Below are 21158 nucleotides of genomic sequence, written 5' to 3'. Positions count from 1 at the left end.
TGTTCCAATGAATTGAATCGGACCGTTAGCTGATTGGTAGATTCGTAGAGTTGATGATGTAGCGTAAGCCAGTAAGCTTGGTTTTCAGTTAAAACAATTAGTTAGCTTATACTAAGGTAGTTTAGGGGAAGGAAATGTAGCCTAGATGATTTTGTTGTAATTAACGCAAATGTACATCCCGTGTAACATTGCAGGGCCTTTATTTGCTAATACCTGTGCGTTATTTTGAACAAATTTAATGAGACATGCATTTGTAAATTTAATTTAATCTTTAACTTATTCCATGTCAATCTGCGTATTTTAATTCTACCACACATACAAATGTAATACAGTGGGACTTAAAAGTATGTTTTAATGTTTAAAGCACTTCAATGTGATAAGAATTTTGATGAAAAGCACTTTGCTCTTCCATGCAAAGTGTTGTATTTGTGCTTATGATATGAATTCTACCACATGTTTCAACAAGGAATGTTGTGTTGTTATGTTTATGTTAGGAGCTTAGCGCTATGAACTATTTACATATAATTGAAGTAAATAGACTTACGTTCAAGGGATTTGCGAAAAACCAAAAGTGCATATTAGTATTTATGTTCCGCTGATGCAAACAAATGGTGATTTGGGGTAGATTAATACACTATTACCGGTTAATCAAGCAAGCAATGTTAGTTTGAAAATAAAAATAAATTAATCAGTCGAAACAACGGAAAGAACAAAACCGCTGTACAGTTCGTTAGTAACGAAAATTGAATGATCCATTTACAATCTGGAACTAATGATCAACCATTCAGAGTTTTAAAGTGGTCATTCATGTAGCGTCTTGATTCATGTCAGTTGTTTCAGAGTGAATCATTCTTATTTGGGCGAAAGAAATTGCATCATTATTTTGCAACCCCTTCAATCCTCACTTTATAGCTTGCAACTATTGCATCAGACTTGAAACTGCCTTTACCCGACGCAATTATGACCTCATTACAGATTTATTCATAGAAAGATAAATGAATATGAGCTCATCTGAATATTTATCTTTATTGTCTTTTTCCGTTAAATTTGCTAAACGTTTTTATAATTGTTTACCGAACCGAATATTCATATTTGAAGAGACCTTACGGACCGGTAATTGCCGATTCGCGATGTAGACCGGTAGTTTTGACCTCTGTACCACAGTTTTTGTGGCTGTGAAGGACATTGAATCGGTAATTAGAAACCTAACGTCAGCCCGTCGCTCGTTATTTCACCTGAATATTTAGTTTCCTTGATTTAGACGTGCACGACCTTTATTCGCCCTTTTGACGAGATCAAAATACAGGTCTCTTGCGCTCGGCAGCTTAAAGTGTGTTTGCAAGCCTTCCAGTAAAGGTCGACGAAGTTTTCAACCAAAGCCGGTTCAGTTTCTAGTGAGTATTTTCTTCCTTTCAACTTTGCCCTGTGCTTGGCTGAGGCCACCAAGGCGGAAAATCAGCATTTCACGGTGTACAGGAAGTAGCAGTGTTCCGTGTTTGGTGCATAAATGGTTTCCTGTGGCGCGTTAGGCGGCGATAAAATCACGTAGAAAAGTTCTGCTCGGGTGATGAAATTCACACCACTTCGTCACTCGATTGATAGTGAAAACGTGATATTGTGATGGGGAGTAAATCAGGCAATCGTTGTTCGTAATTAAGGCTCGTTATGTTCAAAAACTCGGTGGAAAAGTGCCATATTGGAGGCAACTTTTGATAGTTGCACAACGACCTAGAACGACATTGAAATAACCTTCGTGGGAAGATTTTTCTTCGCGGATTGGATACAGGATGGATTTTAGTCCTGTATACGTCTTGCAATTGTGCCTCCAGAATAAAACCAACATAGTTAAACCAGGTTTTACATAAGACCACTTTCTTCCCGTTCGGTAATCGAGTGAAAGTGTCATTGCCCTTGCACCTTTGAAATGACCTCAAAGGAAAATGTTTGGGGATGTGTGGGGGGCTCCATCTTCTCTAACTTCGTTGCTTAAGTTCCGTTTCAGAACCAGTTCTTTGATTTCATTCCAACCTGTTTTGCTTTGGTAATTCGGTGGTGAATGTTTCGATGGGACCACTTCCTTGGTTGAAAGTAGTTTGGAATTTCAAATCGCGTGGAGTTTGCCGAAACCCTTTCGACCCCTGTGTCGGTGTTCGAAAAGAACCCCACATGTCCAAAGCGTTGTGCTGCGCATGACGGGGGACTTCATTGCAATTTGAAGTTCTCCTGCCTTATCATCAAGAATGGCATCATTCATAATTGCAAAACGCCCCGATCGAGTGCATGCTCACTTGCACTTGTACTCAAAAGGTGTACATGTGCCGACCTCGGCTGCAGCGCCATCGAGATCTGCGATTTGAGCTGGCCCAGCGATCGATTTGCTAAATTTAAAATCAAATCAATGTGAGAAGATATGAGCACGTGTACTTTCTCTTTCCACCAACGGCAAGCAATGGGAGCACGTCCTTTCGGGCTGCTTCGATTGACCCGTCACACGATCCGCGATCTTGGGCCCGTTGAGGTGGCGCTCGGAATTTGCCGGTGAAGGTCATTCACGTGTCAAGGAAGGCATCTGGCGAAGATGTCGATCCCAAGCAGTTTTATCGCGGTTTTTATTTACCAGCCGCTCACACACCTTTGCTGCGATGCACGCAATTGCGCAGTGAGCGGAAGGTTTAGTTGAACGAAATAACACAAAGTAGGTGCCATTTTCGTGACAACAATATAACTGATTTGATAGCTAATAGTGTAATTATGAAACATCCTCTGACTTGAATGCTTTCATGGCGCCCCGACATCCGCCTTATCTATTGCGAGTTCGTTTACGTCGACCGAGCAATTCACTTTCCGTTGACTTGGAGCCACGCAATCCTTCGGGTCATCTCATCATGCGCTCTTTCATCCTTGGCACAAGTTCAAGGACGGCTTTCACTTTTCTATTGTTTACAATTTACTCTTACGTAATGGTATTAAGCTGTTCAGCTGGTGCTGCTTTTTCTGCCTTCGACGGTGCGTGAAATGCAAAAATAGACTTCAACAATATCCCATTGATACTCTTTGCACAGTCTTGCGGTGGCAATTTAATTTAGTTACATGTATCAAAGGCCATTTTTATCGAACGTCTCGAATAATGGTTTTGTTTAAAATTCGCAAAAACTGAATCAATTATGATATTTATTAACCATTCGTCTCTTTTTATATATTTTATACTTTATTTTTGTTTGACAACAACATCCGTTTACGACATTGGTCAAACAGCAGATCCATGTGCTGACAACGTTTCAACGTGCCTATTGCTCCGTCACTTAAATTACTTTACTCGAATGGGGGCCAGGTACAAGCATATTTTGTGGCGTTGATAACGTCCCTGGCATAACCTTTCCGTCATAGAGAGCCATCGTATGTTCGTAATGATTATCAGTGGCATGAAGCTCCAATACAACGCGTTCGAAGTGGAGTGGGGGCTCGTCTAGCAACCGTTTAGTATTGGCTGCTGGAGAGTCCAGACAGATCCACCAAATGTGAGTGCTTGTTACCGTTGGCAACAGAAGAACGCGTCTCAATTTTCGTCATCTTATCAAGCTTTCGGAGGACAGTATTGTCGTTACGGAAACCGAGGAATATGCTCGCTGAGCGGCCAATATTTATATAATCAGGCTTATCGGAAGAGTCTTGTCTTATTCGAGCTCACTTTGAGGAGATACGGAATAGATTAAATGGAAAGTTAATGCGCAGTCAGCGTGCATTTGTTGTTACACGAAACTTTGGAACACTCTTGTTTACACATATTTATTGGATTGCCAGATATTTGAACAGCTAACTGGCAGAATTAGAAGAATATTTTCCATATAATTAGGGATAAAAATGCAAGTTATCCTTTATAAATCATGTTTTCTTCAATAAATTTATATACTCTGTAGATTTCAAAATTATTATGCAACCTGTTGTTTAGAAAATTGTTTTGAACCGGTTGAGTTTAAGAATCTTGGTCGCAGTCAGCCGAGCATTACATATCTTGGTGAACCGTTTCGACTGCGCTGAAGGTCGCAAGATGGCGCTGGTAAATACTACAGATCACTACCAACTCAAATCAACGGTTAAAGCGGTTGCAAATCATAAAATTTGAGCTTAAACCCACCGTTTTATTTCTACAGGCGATGTTTATTAGCATCGTATCAAAACATTTGTAACTTTTATCTAATTTTTTCCTTTATTTTTATTTACAGCTTGACCAACACAACACTTACCTCAAGCATCATGACCACCTACTTCAACTACCCATCGAAGGAGCTGCAGGAGGAGCTGGCCCGCATTGCCAAGCAGATTGTTGCCCCCGGTAAGGGTATTCTGGCCGCCGACGAGTCCACGGCCACCTGTGGCAAGCGTTTCGCTGTAAGTGTCCAATGCAAAGCAATTTTCTCCCATTTGTTGCTATGAATGTGTAATATTTGTTCACCTTTCCCTGCCGTAGGATATCGGTGTTGAGAACAACGAAGACAACCGTCGCCAGTACCGTCAGCTGCTGTTCACCGCTGACGAGCGCCTGCAGGAGCACGTTTCTGGTGTGATTCTGTTCCACGAGACCCTGTACCAGAAGGGCGACGATGGAACCCCACTGGCTAAGCTGCTCGCCAACAAGGGCATTCTGGCCGGCATCAAGGTCGACAAGGGTGTCGTCGATCTGATGGGCTCGGAAGGCGAATGCACCACTCAGGGTAAGTTCGTTAGCGTTCGATGATTGGCGTTAATTTGTCCGATTCGGGTGGGTAGAATCGCGCGCTGCGTTCCGTAGTAATCAGTAGGCCTCCGTAACCACCGTCACACGAGCGTGGTATTATTCAATTAAAGTATCCTTTCTGCTCGGCTGGTATTGGTGGTGGTCACGCTGTGCACTCAGGATTGAACGCCAAGTTGCGTTGTTAGTAAATAAAACCTCCCTCTGGACTGCGTCTGCAGATGTATTTAATTAAGGATGAGGGGCTGGTCAGGTCCATGTTTGCGTGACCACTCCAAGCATGTTAGACGCCCGTCGCATACCCTCCACGCAGCGTCAAGTGCGGCAATAACTAAGCGCTCACTGAAAGGGTAAATAAGACAACATCCTTCCCACCCGCCCGTTGATGTACTGCGCAAGGATGGGATCATTTTTCCAGCTCAATGGGACAACGTGTTTTGTTCCGGTCCACCGACCAGTCACAGGCCGGCGGCAACTGACACAAGCTTAAAGACGTTTGTTAGTAAACCGGGGTTAAGAAGGGGCAAGACTCCACGCTGTGCTGGATGTAACAGGAAATCAAGCTTATTATTTAGGTCAGCATACAGCAAATCCTCCTCCTGCGTTTGGAGGAAAATGTATTATCACCCTTCCCCAACCATGTGGCATGAAAAGAGGGCGGGTGTAGAAGTGTTTTTGCACGCCTCGAAAATGAAGCTTTACAAGTGGGTTAATTGAAGGGAGTTTTCTTGCGCTCCAGTGCAACGCAGCGCGCTGGAAAATTGCGTTTTCAAGCGTTAGTGCAACAAAGACCTGGGGTACACACTTGTAACGAGCTAATTTTCTTTCGGCGTGAGGGTGAGTTGTGCCCTGTGCGATGGAAAACCAGCACCGGCACCATTTAGAAGACACTGGAGCTGGTTAAGGTCTTGGTCTTGGGTCTTGAGGCAAACGGTTAACAGTGCCTCGGTAGCAATGTTTTGTGTGCTTATGACGTTAAATCCGCCCCGTCGCACTTCCACCGAGTGACGAGTGGTTCTTGCTGGGTGGTGACTTAAAGAAATTGCTTCGCACTGCAAAGGATTGCACGAAGCTAAGGGCGTTCGCCGTTGCTTTTTTGTCTTTTCTTACCGCTGGCGCTCTTGTAAGCGAAGAAGTGTTTGACGAAATTTCAATTAAAATGGTTTGGTAAAGTCGACCAGTGTGACTGTGGATGGAGGAAGCCGGGAAGTGCCAGCGCGCACGGATGGCTACTGAACAATCTACTTTTCTTTATTGCGCTTCCCCCTCCTCCCTGTACGCATTCTGCGTACCGTCTTTTCACAACGTCTCTTGCTTCCCCGAGCGACGCTTAGGATCGTTTCTGGTTCTGCTTTTTTCTCCCAACGAAAACAATTAATTCCACCAGACGAAGCAAGTTATCCATTGCGCGAATGCACACGCTTAACTGGGTCAATGCAACACTTGGTGTATGGTATGGTGCCCTGCACGTGGGCCAAGCACTCGGCAAAAAGTGGTAGATCTTCATTACAACGAATCTTATCTACTTCCGACCATCCCGTCGAGTCGTCGTTACCCGGAAGGATAGTTTTTTTGACATCTCGTTCCAACGCAAGTAACTCAAACAGAAACTGTTGAGAAAACTTACCTAAAAGACGCCACTCGTAGTTTCCTTGCAATCTCTCACCGACCACATGAAGGATGCACCGATGTATTTCCGCTTCCATTTCCGTGAACTTGATTTTGCTTATGATAGTGGCTTTCTTTTGCCTTTGTTCACCTCTTTTGTATAACTTCACCACTTGTCTGGGTACACTGGGAAATCCAGCATTCCTCGAATCCTCTTTGTATGTGTATGTGTGCATTAATATCCTACTGCGCCCCAGTACTCCTTGTTTTTTGAGTCATCTTCAAACGGGCACGATGTCGACACCGTTCGGATAGGGCAGCTCTTCTGCGCCCGTGTTGTTGTTGACATGCCCTACCGATATGCGGCGCTTTTTTCCATCCACCGAGTTCTGCATTCGCGCTTATTGTGTGGCGGGATTGATTTATTTTCATACCGTTTATTGCATTCAGCCCTACGCTTAGCGCTTCCAAAGCGGATTGTTGTGCAACTTCCTGGTAAATGGGATTGAATTGGAAAGCTATGCACTTTCTTTATGTGGATTTGCTTTGCTGTTGAGAGGAAAAACGGTAGAAAAGTCAACTGAATGCCGTTTATCGTTTGTTCGGGGAAGAATGTAGTTTTTCATGCAGTGAGTATGGATTTGCAAATGGAACAACGGAAAATGGGACATAATTAACCTTTAAAATCCTATAGAGCTGAATTTCACTTATAATATAACATGACATTAAATTGAATATTATCATAGATGATATTGTTGTTTACAAGCATGGATTTTTATAACCACTTCCAACACTATCGATGTTGTAATACAGTTCATTTAAATAGATTCCTATGAAAAGTAGCGTTGCAATTGAAACTTTAATTAAAATAATTCATTTTTAAAAGTATCATTTTCTCTTAATAAAATAATTCACTTTTAAAACTATCATTTTCTCTTTACATTAGGTTTGGATGATCTCGCTGCTCGCTGCGCTCAGTACAAGAAGGACGGTTGCGACTTCGCCAAGTGGCGTTGCGTGCTGAAGATCGGCAAGAACACCCCGAGCTACCAGTCCATCCTGGAGAACGCCAATGTGCTGGCTCGCTACGCTTCCATCTGCCAGTCGCAGCGTATCGTCCCGATTGTCGAGCCCGAGGTGAGTGTGTTTTGCCGGTGAACCGACGTCGTCATCAATTGTGTCGTGCTCATAAACACCATTCCGTTTCGGCTGCTTTCAGATCCTCCCCGACGGTGACCACGACCTGGAGCGCTGCCAGAAGGTCACCGAGACCGTGCTGGCCGCCGTCTACAAGGCGCTGAGCGACCACCACGTCTACCTGGAGGGTACGCTGCTGAAGCCGAACATGGTCACCGCTGGCCAGAGCTGCGCGAAGAAGCCATCGGCTCAGGAGATCGCCCTGGCCACCGTGACGGCCCTGCGCCGTACCGTGCCGGCCGCCGTGCCCGGAGTCACCTTCCTGTCGGGCGGTCAGTCCGAGGAGGAGGCCTCGGTTAACCTGAGCGCCATCAACCAGGTGCCACTGCTGAGACCGTGGGCGCTGACCTTCTCGTACGGTCGTGCCCTGCAGGCTTCGGTGCTGCGCGCCTGGGGTGGCAAGAAGGAGAACGTGAAGGCCGCCCAGGAGGAGCTCATCAAGCGTGCAAAGGTAAGTCCTACCCATACACTCCCTTGTATGTTCCTTCCATATATCCTCGATGTGGGATCGAAATGCGTCAACAGTTGATTATGTCCAAACCGTAGGTGTTTTGTGCACTGGATAACAGTTTCTCTTCCACTCCTCCACTCCCATTCTCTGGTCAAGGGTTAACGACGTATGGGTTTGACATTATAAATGTTTACTGGGCATACATTTGATGGACATATTAATCATTTGCCAACGACCAGTCGTTCAACTCGTTTAGCCTTCTGAAAAAGGATCCATTTAATTAAATTAATTCCCCAGTATTGGATCGGGCAACATGTGATCCCATTTACTCATTTGCACTGTTATTTTTTTTTTTTCTATTTTTAAATACACATATTTTCCTTTCTCAGACGAACAAAACTGAAACAGGCTCGATTAAGGAAGACAAAACCCCATCGATGGCTAACTAATCGATTAATTACTAATTGCTTGTCCACTCCCGGACTCGTTGCCGCACGGCGGCCAAGGTCGAGCTCCTCCGTCGCCGCAATCAATCAAACTGATGTTTGCATAATACTCTTTCCGTTGTTTGCTAGTACTTGCCGCATCCTGTTTGTCCGGTGGAATCACCCATCGAGTGTCGATCGATAGGTGATATTTTTGTAACAAAACGTTGCCCCTTCCCACGTAAGAAATGGGAAAGGATCTGAATCGTCAGTTGGTGGTGGTTGTACCATTTTTTCCCTCGTCATTTATTTATTACGACCGGGAGGATAGTTGCCGTGCTCTCGGTGCAAGTCGCAGACGATGCCATCGATTTCCTTTCTACACGTCCGTTTATGGGAAGGGAAAGGTGAAACCATATTTTTCTCCTTTCACTGCGAACGCCGCCGGTTGGCGGTCCTCCTCTTGCTCCGGATGGCGGTTGATTTGTGTTGCCATAATTTATCTGCCATTATTAGATGCATCTATCCGGTGCGTCGTGCTTTTTAAAGCGTACCCGACGAGGGCAACTAATGCGTTTTTATTTAAAGGCTCGTATTTCCTAGACCACAGCACCATAGAGCTCAGTTAAATCCGCTTCCAGGAGCGTCGTGCGACCGGGAGATTGGCACCGGATAGACGGTTTATTATTTGCACTGGTCGCGGTAAACCCCTACTCACTTTGGGAATTGGTCTCGGCGCACGGAGAGGCTTCATTAGCCGCACAGTCTATGGCGCGCGTAGGTGAGGGAATGTAATGTCCCGCCGTAAACTAGCCGCATTCCCAGCCGGGCAGGACTTTCTCAGCGGTTGCTGGTTTAATGGTGGCACTTAATTCATTTTGTTGCCCACTAAATTACCCATAATCCGGCACGAAGCGGCGAGTCCCGGCAACCCAGACAAACCGGATTCGGTTTCGGCTCGGGTATGCCACTGTCGTACGATCGTTCCACCCCCGTGTCGATTTAGCGTGACTTCATCTGGCGCGACCTCGATGCACCTGTAGGAAAGGTTTGATCAAAAATTAAAAAAATAAACCCCCTCAGTGGAGGTAGTTGAACGATTGAGTATATTGGCTAGGGTGTCCAGCTCTATCCATCCAAATTAGGAACCCATCGGTCGACCACACATCGCCCTTGAACTCCGCAGATCCCCAGTTTGGTGGTCAAGTTCAACAGCCCTTTCGGGCATAATCACCGCGAGTCAATCGTTGACCCCGAAAAAAAAACAATAGCCTATGACCAAAGAAAGGTAGGACAACTTTCGAAGCAACCCTGCCGAAGGAGTTCAGCGTGGAGTTTTGCTAGACGCGCACGGGTGACATAATATCGAGCGTGTTGTTTGGGCCGGGTGGGGGTGTCCCCCTGGCCACACTCTGATGTCATGTGTTGCGGCGATCCGCCAATCCATCTCATCATGCTCGCATGCGAAGTTCAATGGCACCCGGGGTCCGGTTCTCCAGTCCTAATAGCGCCGTCACGAATAATTGCGCCATTGTGTGGCCATTGTTGAACCGGTGGGACCCCGCGTGTGTGTGCGCCTACGAAACGTCCTTCTTACAGAATACAAAACGGAGATGGGGTCGAACTTCCTTACTGTTTACTAACGCTTAGTGTAACACACAATAGCAAAGATATGTCGCCCGGGTGGTTTCGGGGACGACTACGCGAACCAGTTAATGATGGCCTTACGGACGCAGCACTGCAGCGCTGCACGATCTTTGGTCCGACCGAAGGTGCACGGGGGCGTCGTTCATTAAGCTCTGATTTATCTAGCTGCAAGAAATAGCCGCGTTCCGGTCTCCGGTCCCGGGCGACTCTGTCACTATCGAAACGTTATTCCAAAAATGGGAGTGAGAAATGGAGTGGAGGAAGGAAGAGGGGCGAAATCTAGTTCATTTGATATTTATTAATACCGTCGGCCCCTTCAGGGTTGTATGAGCAATTTAAAATGTCTTCGTTGTTATCCTAGTTTACGTGCTTTATTTATCTGTCATGTCTGTGTGTTGTTTCATTGCTTGTCTTTTCGATCTCCTATTGTTTGAAAACTAATTCCTCCCTGTAACTCAGTTAATGTGTATGTACTAATCGCCTTGTTTGAGTGTAAATTACAACCGCTTTGAAAACACAAAAAAACCACAACATTCTCCTCAATTACACCCTTACTCATGTACAATTGCAAAACAAACACATTTTTCTAGGCAAACGGATTGGCATGTCAGGCAAAGTATGTCCCCGGTTCGATTCCCTCGTACGCCGCTAACGCTAGCTTGTTCGTGAAGTCGCACGCCTACTAAACCTACCGCGACCAGAAGCACCTGGACGCGCACAACGCCGACACGGAGCCACCGTATCCCAGGAGCAATATGGAGCGTGCGTGCGACCGATGCGATCCTCACTCTGCCTTCAGGACGTGATGATGGCAGGATAGCTTAACAGCAAACCCAACACAAACCCGCACACAATCGATTGATCACACACACCACAACCACAAACACACAGACACTCGATCGCCCTCGGATAAGCTAGTGTTTAACGACATTCCACGAACGAAAGAGGAGGGAGAGAAACGCAGGGAGCCAATTGAACCGTGGACACCGTTGTTTCGTAAACTCGCACACAAACGATGTAGAAGATAGATAGATCGATGTGCAATAGCAGTGCCATGCTGAGTAGATTCCCTCGATTTTTTTGCCACTCCACCCCACGAATCAATAGAGTGCTCTCGTACAGCAAGTTGCGTTTACACAGAACCACTCCACCAACCAAAAACACAGGCGTACACTTGTTGAATGTAGTTCGTTTTCCTTTTAATCATCGTCGAATTTCCAAGCATAGCTTTATATTCACGAATGTTCAGCTTTTTTTGCTCTTTAAATTTTTTTTTTATAATTTCTTATTGGAAACTTGTTTAATTTTTGTATGTTTGTGTGTTTACCTTAGTATAAAAATATATACGTATTTGTTCCTAATCTCTAACGCCCGAGACTTATCCTCAGTATGCTATCTGTGGCAAGATCAACCGGTTAACTCATATCAAAAGCATTCTGTGGTTGACTGTAGATTAGTTAAGTAACTGGAGTGCTCCACGAAATAATCAAAAAAAAAAACAAGAAAATCTGAGCGCAGTGGAGCAATCCCCGTTTAAACTTAATCTGCAATCGTGCTGCTGCTTTGACGAGGACGCCATGCTGTGTGTACAAGTGGAATACGAATATCATAAATTCGGAATGAAACAAAACAAATACTAAAAAATGGTAAAGTAAAACAAAACTGAAACGAACGCACAGCAGGGAATGGATGTACTCGGTAGAGCGAACCGGATAAGAGTTACGATTCGAAAGCAAACAGAAACAAAAAATACTGTATGAAATAAATTCGTTTGTCAAAAGTGAAGCTTCTTGCACGATCTCCTTGCCACACCAGCCGCAAGCAATGCATGGTATTGCCTTCTTTTCTTCTGAATGTGTTTTCCTTCTTTATTGATTTCTTTTCTTTTACAAATTTTATTTCCTTATTAGGTTTAAGTTGTGTTAATATTTTGCATTATAAAGCTATTGTAGAAATGATATGCCGAATTGCTTTGCATGTTTAGATTGCACTCTTTTCTTTTCCATTGAAATTTCTGACAATAGTTGAAGATAAACTTATTTTCATGTTTTTACGTTCTAAAACCATGTAGTGTAGAACGTAATTTTGTTTGAGTAGAACTTGTAACTTTTAAAATCTGCAAAGCTCTTCCTCATAAGATCCCATTGTACACATCAATATAGTACCCGAACCGGCATTCCATTGGGGGCCGACGTGAGCGGGATTTCGAATCACGAAATCGAAAGTCCTCCTTACCGCGCCGTGTTGTAAATGGGCAAACTGTCGGCCTGACGCCTCGGGGAGTCATTTCACAATGGCTTTCTAATTGTACGTAGCATAAATATTTGAATTAATCACCTCTCTCCATCGTGGGGCCCCCCATGCCGGGCCATCCGAAATAGTGAAGCAGCAATTAATTTACACGCCACTCACCGTACCACCGTGCCGAACATTGACGAGAACGTGACGTGACGCCTGCCTGCTCCGGTGCGTTTTTATCCTCGCTCACCTCACCGAATTAAATTTGAAGGCCACTGTGGAGGAGCAATCGCAAACGATCCGTTGCGGGTGTTTTAATGTTCACAGACGATCACACGGAATGGCAATGACGACGGCGGCGGCAACGATGATGCTGATGATGATGACAAATGATAACACAAACCGAAGGGAGGCGAACGTTTGTTTGGATAAGGAACAACGCAGCTAACGCTGGTGTTGACGCTGGAGAAACCACCCTTTACACGGTTGAAGCTATTTTTCCAGCTGGCTTGTGTTTTTCCCCGAAGGATCTTCGGCTTTGCTTTGAAGAAGGAATATTCTACGAGACTGAAAACTCGTGTCCTTCCCTGCCACCCTCATTTCGTTGCTTTTACGTGGTATCCGGTTTTCCAGATAACCACCGCAAGCCAGGCTCATTAATCATCGGCGATGGGATAAATTCTAGGCGTCGGTGGGTTTTGTTTTTTGGCAAACGCCTCGAAACGACTGCCTTCCCCAGGGCAAGGAGAGACGCTAAGGCGCCATGGGAAGCGGGTAACATTTTACACAACACAAGACAAACCCTAACTAATTAAACCGCAACCGTTTATTCCGATCTCCGGGTTTTGGCACTCTTGCGGTGAACTGTGGACTTCCTTCGTGTACCAATCCACCCACGGCAGGAAACCGACCGAACTACTAAATATTGCCCACTTCAAAAATGCATGACGTTACAGGCCGATGCACAGACCTCCTCCATCGTCGGACGGTCGCAAGGTTCAAGGCTGGCTCGGGTCTAATTAAAATTGCACCACAACACTATCGTTGGCGCCGGGTTCACCCCCTGACAACACGGACCGGAACGTTGTTGGCCACATTCTTCAGTCGCCCAGTGAGTCGTTCGGTGCTAAAATCCGAACCTACGACATGTAGCTACCGGTCCCGAAGGGAATGCTGATGGCAACAGCATGCTACCGGCTGGATTTATATTTGTGGTTCCCGTGGCTTCCGGAGCCAATGGTGGTGGTACCCCCGAGGAGGGCCTCCTTACGAATCGCCAACCGAAAACAACGGCGTCGGGGGTAAACTTCAAAGGTCGTTAACTTACCGTTTGACCGGGTGTGTTGTTGTGGTTGTTGTTCTGCTGGCAATCGGCGTCGTTGGCCCAAGGTGGTCAGCACTTCCCCGTGGCGCGAGAAGCAAACGGGGTCCATGTTGATCGATTTCACGCGCGCCGCCGTGTCCTGCCGCGGGCCAACGTTGGGTGGTTTATGGCCGGCAATTAAGCAATAAAGTGGGTTTTGATGGATCGATCAGAGCGGATCGATTCTTGAAAATCGACTCGAATGCACGAAAAACGTTTATTGAGTTCAGCGAGGGTGAGGCATGAACTCAAAACGGAGATCTTCGCGCGATGAACTTATTTGTGGGCGGTTAATAAAAATATGTGTTATGGAACTGTGTTGGGTAAATTATTAGCAAACATATTGTAAAAGTAAACGGACTCTCCAAACATAAAAATACTTACTTGTCCCACGGGGTGTCACTTTGACGGAAATGGCCCGTGTGATGTGCCTTTCTTCCGTATGCATAAAACCTCTTTATTCATGATATTGACATGCGATTTAGCAACTGTTTTCGGAGAAATATCTAACCCAATGACAGTGCAGTTTTCTTTATCAGTTTGCCAGTTGAGCTGCGAGCATAAACACGCCAATCCCATCAATAATCTCTCACGTTCCAAATGTTTACCCTTCTTGGTGTACGTCCGATTTGTCACACTTCGTGAGCTGCGTTTGCCAACCATTTAAAGGGGAACTGTAGGGTTTGCGGTTCCCGGAAGTAATTGCTTTTGGGTGGGGAAGGGTGCTTTTTTAGTTTGTGGCGCAAGATTCTTTTGCATAGGAAAACAGTTTCGTCAGAGTTGGCTGTTGGAAAAGGTTTACAAACAATTCTTTAAATCATTGAACAGATACGCAGCACTTAAAAATGTTTACAATTGTTACAAAAAAATTAAAAGGCCGTGTCAAATATTATGGCAAATTTCCTCATCAGATTTTGTAAGTCAACTTGAACTGAATGTCTCTTTTTTAAGCAAATTTTCACAAAGTAATGAAATTTTAATATTTTGCTCACATCAGATTTTACTTTCTACATTTAGGGTTTAAAAAGCTTGATTAATACGGTGTTACTTTTAGACAAACGTAGGACAAAATTATTTAGAACCTTATGTTTTGCGAACGACATAGTAAAATACTTTTGTCTGACTGTTTTCCTAATATTTTTGAAATCATGTCATAACGTTTGTGTAAGTTTACGTTTATTTTGTTTTTTTTTTTCAAATAAAAAAATAGGATAGCTGATTGTTAACAATTATTAAATTTGGTTTAAACAAATTTTTTTTTAAATTTTTTTCAATGTTTACCTTGTTTAACTTGCATGAAAAAGATGGAGAATCATTCTGATTATCCACAAGTTCCGCATCGTGCTTGCTGACTTTTCTACAAGTAGAGGTCCTTTATCAGGGAAATTAAAATTGGGTAATGAGACCAAGGACATTTATTCAATTTTCACCGATTTATATTAACGATTAGAGTTGATTGTTTTGTATTATCCTTATGCCATCGTTCATTACAATATCGGTGGCTATTTTAGGAGCGGTTTTTGGTGTGAACTTTTCCGTCATTTCAAAACGTGAGCCACATTCAACGTCAATGTATTTGAATTTTGGTGTTGTTGAATGTTGATTGCTGGAAGGGTGTGCACCGGTCAATTCCATCTAAATGATATCCGGTGGTATTTAAGGCCGGCTCGTCGCCTCGAAAACGCGTCCAACAACCATTCCAATGATCCTGTGTAATCCGATCCGAGTACGCGTCATTAACGGCATCAAAAGCAGGCTACTAAGCGTCGCTAAAAATGGCTGTCGGTTTAGAGCAAGCGATTACGCGGGAAACCGTTAAGCCCCTGGACCGCATTACATACCGCTGCGGATAATGGCGATTAACTGGACGAATGTTCCTGCGCTTTCGTATTCATTTTTCCTGCCTGTTATAATAAAACGACAATGGAATGGCTCTGCCACCGGTACTGGTGCATGCTCCGTCCGTGCTCGCAAAAGGATGGCGGACCGCATCGGTCGCTCCGATCTGGCATGCGACCACCAGGCAGGATAAACAAAGCAGTATCCGGCTGAGGAAAAAAGCCATGCTGCTGGTACGCGCGCAATCTTGATCCGGGGCCGGGGAGTGAACGTAGCCGGACCGAAGCTGGCCATTCTGCCGGGCGACCGTTTGAATATTCATCAACGTCGTCAACCTTGGCCATTTGCCGGCGGTATCTCACTCCCGCAGGCAGCCTCCTCGGAATGTCGACCCGTATCTTTTTCTCCACCGGTGGCTTCGCTGGCCAAGCGCTGGACCGACCCCAAGGTACGACAAACGATGCAGCTAGGAGCGGAATTAGGTGAACCACTCGTGCGGGAAGGTAGAGATAAATCTGCCCTGTCCTTATCCTATCCAGCCCGTTGTCCACGAGTTTTAGTGGGAAAACCGGGGCGAGCAAACAGGCGGAAAATGGAAATGTTCAAATCGTGTTAAAGAAATGAAATCAGTCACCATAAGTCTTGGATAGTGCAGGGCTGCGCTCTAGCTTGGCCGGGAAAGCCGAGATGAATCTTCTGGCTGCATTTCTTATCCGGGGCACTATTGAAAATGAAATTATATTCACCGGCCATTTTCTTCGTTGCTGCATTGTTGGGTCGCTTGGTTTGGGTTCGTATCGGCGCTAACGTAGAGGCGGAAAAGCTGAGAGAAGCTTATTTTAATCCAATCAGATTCGACTTGGCTCGCGTGATTGGTTTACGGCGCTAATTTCTCTGTCCGTTTTTACACGCCGTTTTCAACAAATTAGTATTGTAAAAATAAGTAAAACATGATGTAAAAATTCAATCTAGTTGGAACCTTCTTGAAAATATTTTTGAGTAATAAATTTACCTCCGTCAACACTTTTTGCATCGCCTTATTTTAAAACTCCACATCGTCGTCGCGTGTTGGCGTGTTGGAGATTGTGGAAAAAAGCTTCTTACGATATGCAAATCGGTAAGCAATCCTAGGTGAGCCGTGTGCCTTGCCCGGTAAGGTGGCACACCGGAGCGGTGCCAAGTTTGACAAACTGCTAAAATCCGCTTCCTCTGCCGTACGGCATTCACACATTCCGTGTTTGGAACGCTAGCTCGACGGCGATCTTCTTCGGCCGAGGCACAGATAAACATATCACATTTCGTGACAGTCTCGATAAGACCCGGTGTGTGTGTGTTGTTGTGCATCGTCGTTAGGAGGGCGTTTGATAGGATTAGGTGGTCCATCCTATTAGGAGCGCGGTTCGGATGGATGAACAACGAGCGATACGCACGGCTGAGCATAAGCATATTCTTATCGAAATTTGGTCATATCGACGCAAAACCGGTAGTTTGGGTAGTTCGAAAATCGAACTGATGACAGCCTCGACCATCCTGGGAAAACATGGACCGGACGTTTTCAAATATTGCCTCGTTCGTATCGCTTCTCAGAAAAAAAACCCCAACACCACAAGCACAAGCGTGAACATGCTAATCTGGCAGCCTTTTGATGGCAGTTTTCGACCCATCTGTCTACGGATGGGGTGGCCTTCCGCCCGGGCCGGAACTGCCGTTGGATGAAAATAAAAGTGTCCATGAGTGTAATGTACACACCTCCTTCGCTATCGCCATCCGCAGTGTGAAGGAGTGAACACTTTACAACCCCTTCCCATTAGGAGAGCCCTATGGCCAGGCGGTTCAACGTGCACGCGGGGGTAGAAAATGGCGCAACGAAACCTTGCCCGGTGGCAGCACCATGCCGATGGAGGCCAAGGTGGCGCAGTAATTTATCCCTTCCTCCTCCAGCGATGCCTTGCATAACTGCCGACGGTCGAAGCGGGCGAGGGCGCTGCAGAGTTCTGGCCCTCGCAATCGAGCGGTGTGTCGTTCTGGCTTTCCGACACCGATTACCAAATCGGGAGCGCGCAGGTGGGCATGCTTCACAAACGACATCACCACACCACACCCCATGGCCATCCTCCGTGCGGCGAGAATTCGTTAACGAGGTCGAACGATGGGTCCGAAAGCGGCCGAGCGGAACAGTTGACACCTTCTGGATGACGATGACGAAGCCATCGTCCAAACCAGCATCATGGATCATCAACTACCGGATCGATCCCGGTGGTCACGGTCTCGTGCGGACACGGGAATCGGCGAGAGCAGATCGAACCAGACAGAACGAACTCTCGACGATGGTGCGAACACGTGCCCGATGCAATTAGCAGTTCATTAGCATCGTTCGCGATTATTCATGCGCCCTCCCGGCGGTCCATGCCCCGATCGATGGTCGGTGAAGTCGGATCCATCAGCGTTCGATTTGTTTACACATCTGGACGCGTGTTTGGATTTTCATTCAGCAGAGAGTGTGATCACGTTCGCACTTTTTCGGAACGGAAGGACCGACCGTTGGCCGCGTGGTTGGGTGTAATGATTTTGGGGGTGGTGAGAAGCTGCTAAGCATCGTGAGCTCATCCCGGGGTGGGAGGAAATTAATTTATTCATTGTCGCCACAACGTTGGATATGCGAAACATTTTGAGGGAAATTATGGGGCCGAAAATGTTAATGAACGAACACAATACATTTACCTGATGTTGGCTTTGCATTGTTTAATTTTACGCAAGAATACCTTCACGGGTGCATGTTTTTATGTTGAGCAACATAACCCCCTATCGAATCTGCATGAAATAAATGTTCACAGTTTTGAAAGTTTGTAAGGCTCAAAGGCAATCAAGTATTTTACTATCGAAAATATGATTTGACACGTATTCTAGGGAGCTCATTCACCTGAAGTTTGAAATGGTGTTAAAATTATGGAATAAATAGATTTTATTTGCGTAGTGATGTCGTTCGTGTGTCGGCACAAATAAAATAGTGCTTCAATGTTGGTGGGAGAAAACAAAACGTTATATTAATGTGTTAGGAGGTTATAAATTATAAGAAGAAACATTTAAAGAATGTTCGAATATATAAAAATTCGATAAAATTAAAAAAAAATAAAAACAGCATAGGAAAAAAAATCAAAAGGTCACAGAAAACTCCCTAAACATAGTTGCTTATCTTGTCGTAAAGATATTATAATTTTACAATTGAAACTCAGTTTTACTAACTCAAACAAAACAAGGATGTCTCAAGATGTATCTATCAAAGTGCTACAACAGGGTTTATACAACACGGGGAAATCGTTGAAACCTCAACCATTTAAACTATGCCGGTATTGTAACTATTGAATTAAAACATAACAAACAAGTAAAGAGCCCAAGTAAGTTATTAAGTTTTATCATGGTTCTAACGATGCTGTTCATGCTCATCATTAAGTCTCATCTTAAGAGTAAAATATCTTAAAGGCTGTGATAAAACCTTCATAAACCCGTTTTAAGTGTAAGAGGGCCCACTCTACAGAACGTTGTCAAAACCATCCCTTAAAACCTTTTCTAGACCAAAAATCACACTTGGACTTGGTACACCCATGTTAAAACATTGATAAAACTTGTTAAAGTTTATTAGGTCTTGGAAATGTTACTTGGGTTGGGAGTTCACTCTCTGTTCACATCATAATTCTTTTCTCAATCCCTTCTTTACCGAGCATCGGCGGACGACTTTCTCGTTGATAGAAGTTGATCAAACAATATCAGCATACATAATTATGAGAACTGTTTTGTAAACCTAATATAACTGTTGAAGTTTTGGTATTTTTTTCTTGTAAAACCGATAGACTGATGTGTGGTTTCCTGGTTCATAATGGGAATGAAAGTTCAACCAAATATTTCTACAGCTTCCCTTTAAGCCTCTAATGATAAATTCAACTATTTTTTCTATTTCGTGTGCCGTTATTATTTTCAAATATAATTTGCTCAAACATGTTGACGCACCGCGAGCCATTTCGGAAAACGAAACCCACCAAATTCAGTTCTTCCGAACCCAATGTTAACTGTTTGATTCTTAACTCTACTCTCTCTCCCCTCCTCTCCGCAGGCCAACAGCGATGCTGCCCTCGGCAAGTATGGCGGTGGTGTCTCTGGAGCCGCCGGCGCTGGCAGCCTGTTCGTCGCCAACCACGCTTACTAAGGCGCGTCCGCTGAAATCTGTGCATCTACATGAACTCGCATCCTACCAGCGCAACCCATCCCCATCTTCCACACCCTCCTGTCTCGCTTTCTCCATGGTCCATCACCCACGACACCTTCCCCGACACGTCGCGGACACCGTTTGCGGATCTACAAGTCGCCACGCCGGCACGTGACCATATTGGTAACGGCGTATGCAAATGTGCATATCCCAGACGGGTCCGAGGTGCGGTAGTTGCGGGATGGTCGGACGAAAGGTGGTCCGGAACGCACACTGCACTCGGCCACCGATCGTTGGACGTTTGTTGATGGAGTTATATTTTCCCTTCCTTTCTACTTTCCTCCCCCACCTCCCTTGTTTCATTATCTGTTTCCCAAACCTCACATCGCGTACGTGTGTGTGTGTAAGTGTATCTCGCCATTAAGGACAAAAGTGTCGCATCCAAGCGTCCGTAGGGAAACGTTTTCAAGCAAGAGCATAATATTTCGATGTGTCCGGGGCGGGTCCACATCCTCCATCGCGGAGGGTTGTGTGACCGTTCGGTCCACCGATTAGTGTGTATTTGTTGAGCTCATAAGATCTATCACCGTTTAGCTTTTCGGCGACGTGTGCGGTTGCCGTGCGGGAAGGCGGGTGAACTCACGTCCACCCGTTCTTTGGCGCTCCCGGAACGCTTGTCGACCGTTAGGAAATGCTTAGCAAAACAATATAAAATTACCGAAGAAACAACTCACAACTTCTGTCTGTTGCTGCGTTTTGTTGTTTATAATTTATAATCCCTAGTTTAACATAATGCTGGATTTCTAGAATGACAGCGCGATGGTATGATAACTACATGTAACAGGCAAACAAAACCAAAACACAACTACAGCAGCGAATTACCATGCTATGGACAAATTAAGCGTATCTTATAATGTTACAATAAAATTTAAACCAAAAAACAAAAACCGGTCCATCGTTTCAGTTGCTGCAGGATATCCGAAAAATGAAAGCACAAATTTTGTGCAGTTGAAATTTTAAATTTTTTGTTACATTCTCAACGGGCAATGCAACGAAATGTTAATAAAACATTAATTATTGACCAACTTGATGGTATTGAAAACGACATGTGAATAATATGTGTAATTGAGCAACAGTTTTTAATTTCACTTTGCTCATTCGTTACGGCCAGGCTTCGTTTCATGGGAACATAAAAGAGATCTCTTTCATGGACGATTCCAATTTTGCTTCCCCCCGCACAGGTGGGCGTAATTATTGAAAAATTAAATATTGATCCATCGTCCGAACGCTTCCCCGGACACCGGAGCGCCGTGCGTTACATTACACTTGATTAATTATTATGTGCAGAAACGTAATACAATTGGAAGGCTTTGCAAAAGTTCAAAGAGACATGGTGTACGGCCGGGCAAAAGTGTAAAGTGTGCTCGACATGATTGGGGTTCTTGTGATTCGGGTCA

General features: G+C 44.9%; 1 protein-coding gene across 2 annotated transcripts; it reads left to right on the top strand.

Annotated features, from left to right (window-relative positions):
* Positions 1 to 1293: 1293 nt before the first annotated feature.
* Positions 1294 to 20634, top strand: LOC131261228 (fructose-bisphosphate aldolase). Of its 2 annotated transcripts, XM_058263201.1 has the most exons (7): positions 1294 to 1394; positions 4224 to 4389; positions 4469 to 4712; positions 7287 to 7477; positions 7560 to 7988; positions 10651 to 10743; positions 19609 to 20634. In XM_058263201.1, exons 2-7 carry the CDS (start codon positions 4255 to 4257, stop codon positions 19699 to 19701), a joined length of 1185 nt encoding a protein of 394 aa, XP_058119184.1. In that variant the 5' UTR covers positions 1294 to 1394; positions 4224 to 4254; the 3' UTR covers positions 19702 to 20634. The 2 variants fall into 2 exon arrangements, with proteins under 2 accessions (XP_058119184.1, XP_058119185.1); XM_058263202.1 differs by lacking the exon at positions 19609 to 20634 and having other exon boundaries at positions 10651 to 11845.
* Positions 20635 to 21158: the final 524 nt, after the last annotated feature.

The sequence above is a fragment of the Anopheles coustani genome, chromosome 3 (genome assembly GCF_943734705.1).
Source record: "Anopheles coustani chromosome 3, idAnoCousDA_361_x.2, whole genome shotgun sequence".
Lineage (NCBI taxonomy): Eukaryota > Metazoa > Arthropoda > Insecta > Diptera > Culicidae > Anopheles > Anopheles coustani.
The sequence above is the reverse complement of the archived record's forward strand: the minus strand, read 5'-3'. Positions and strand labels throughout refer to the sequence as shown.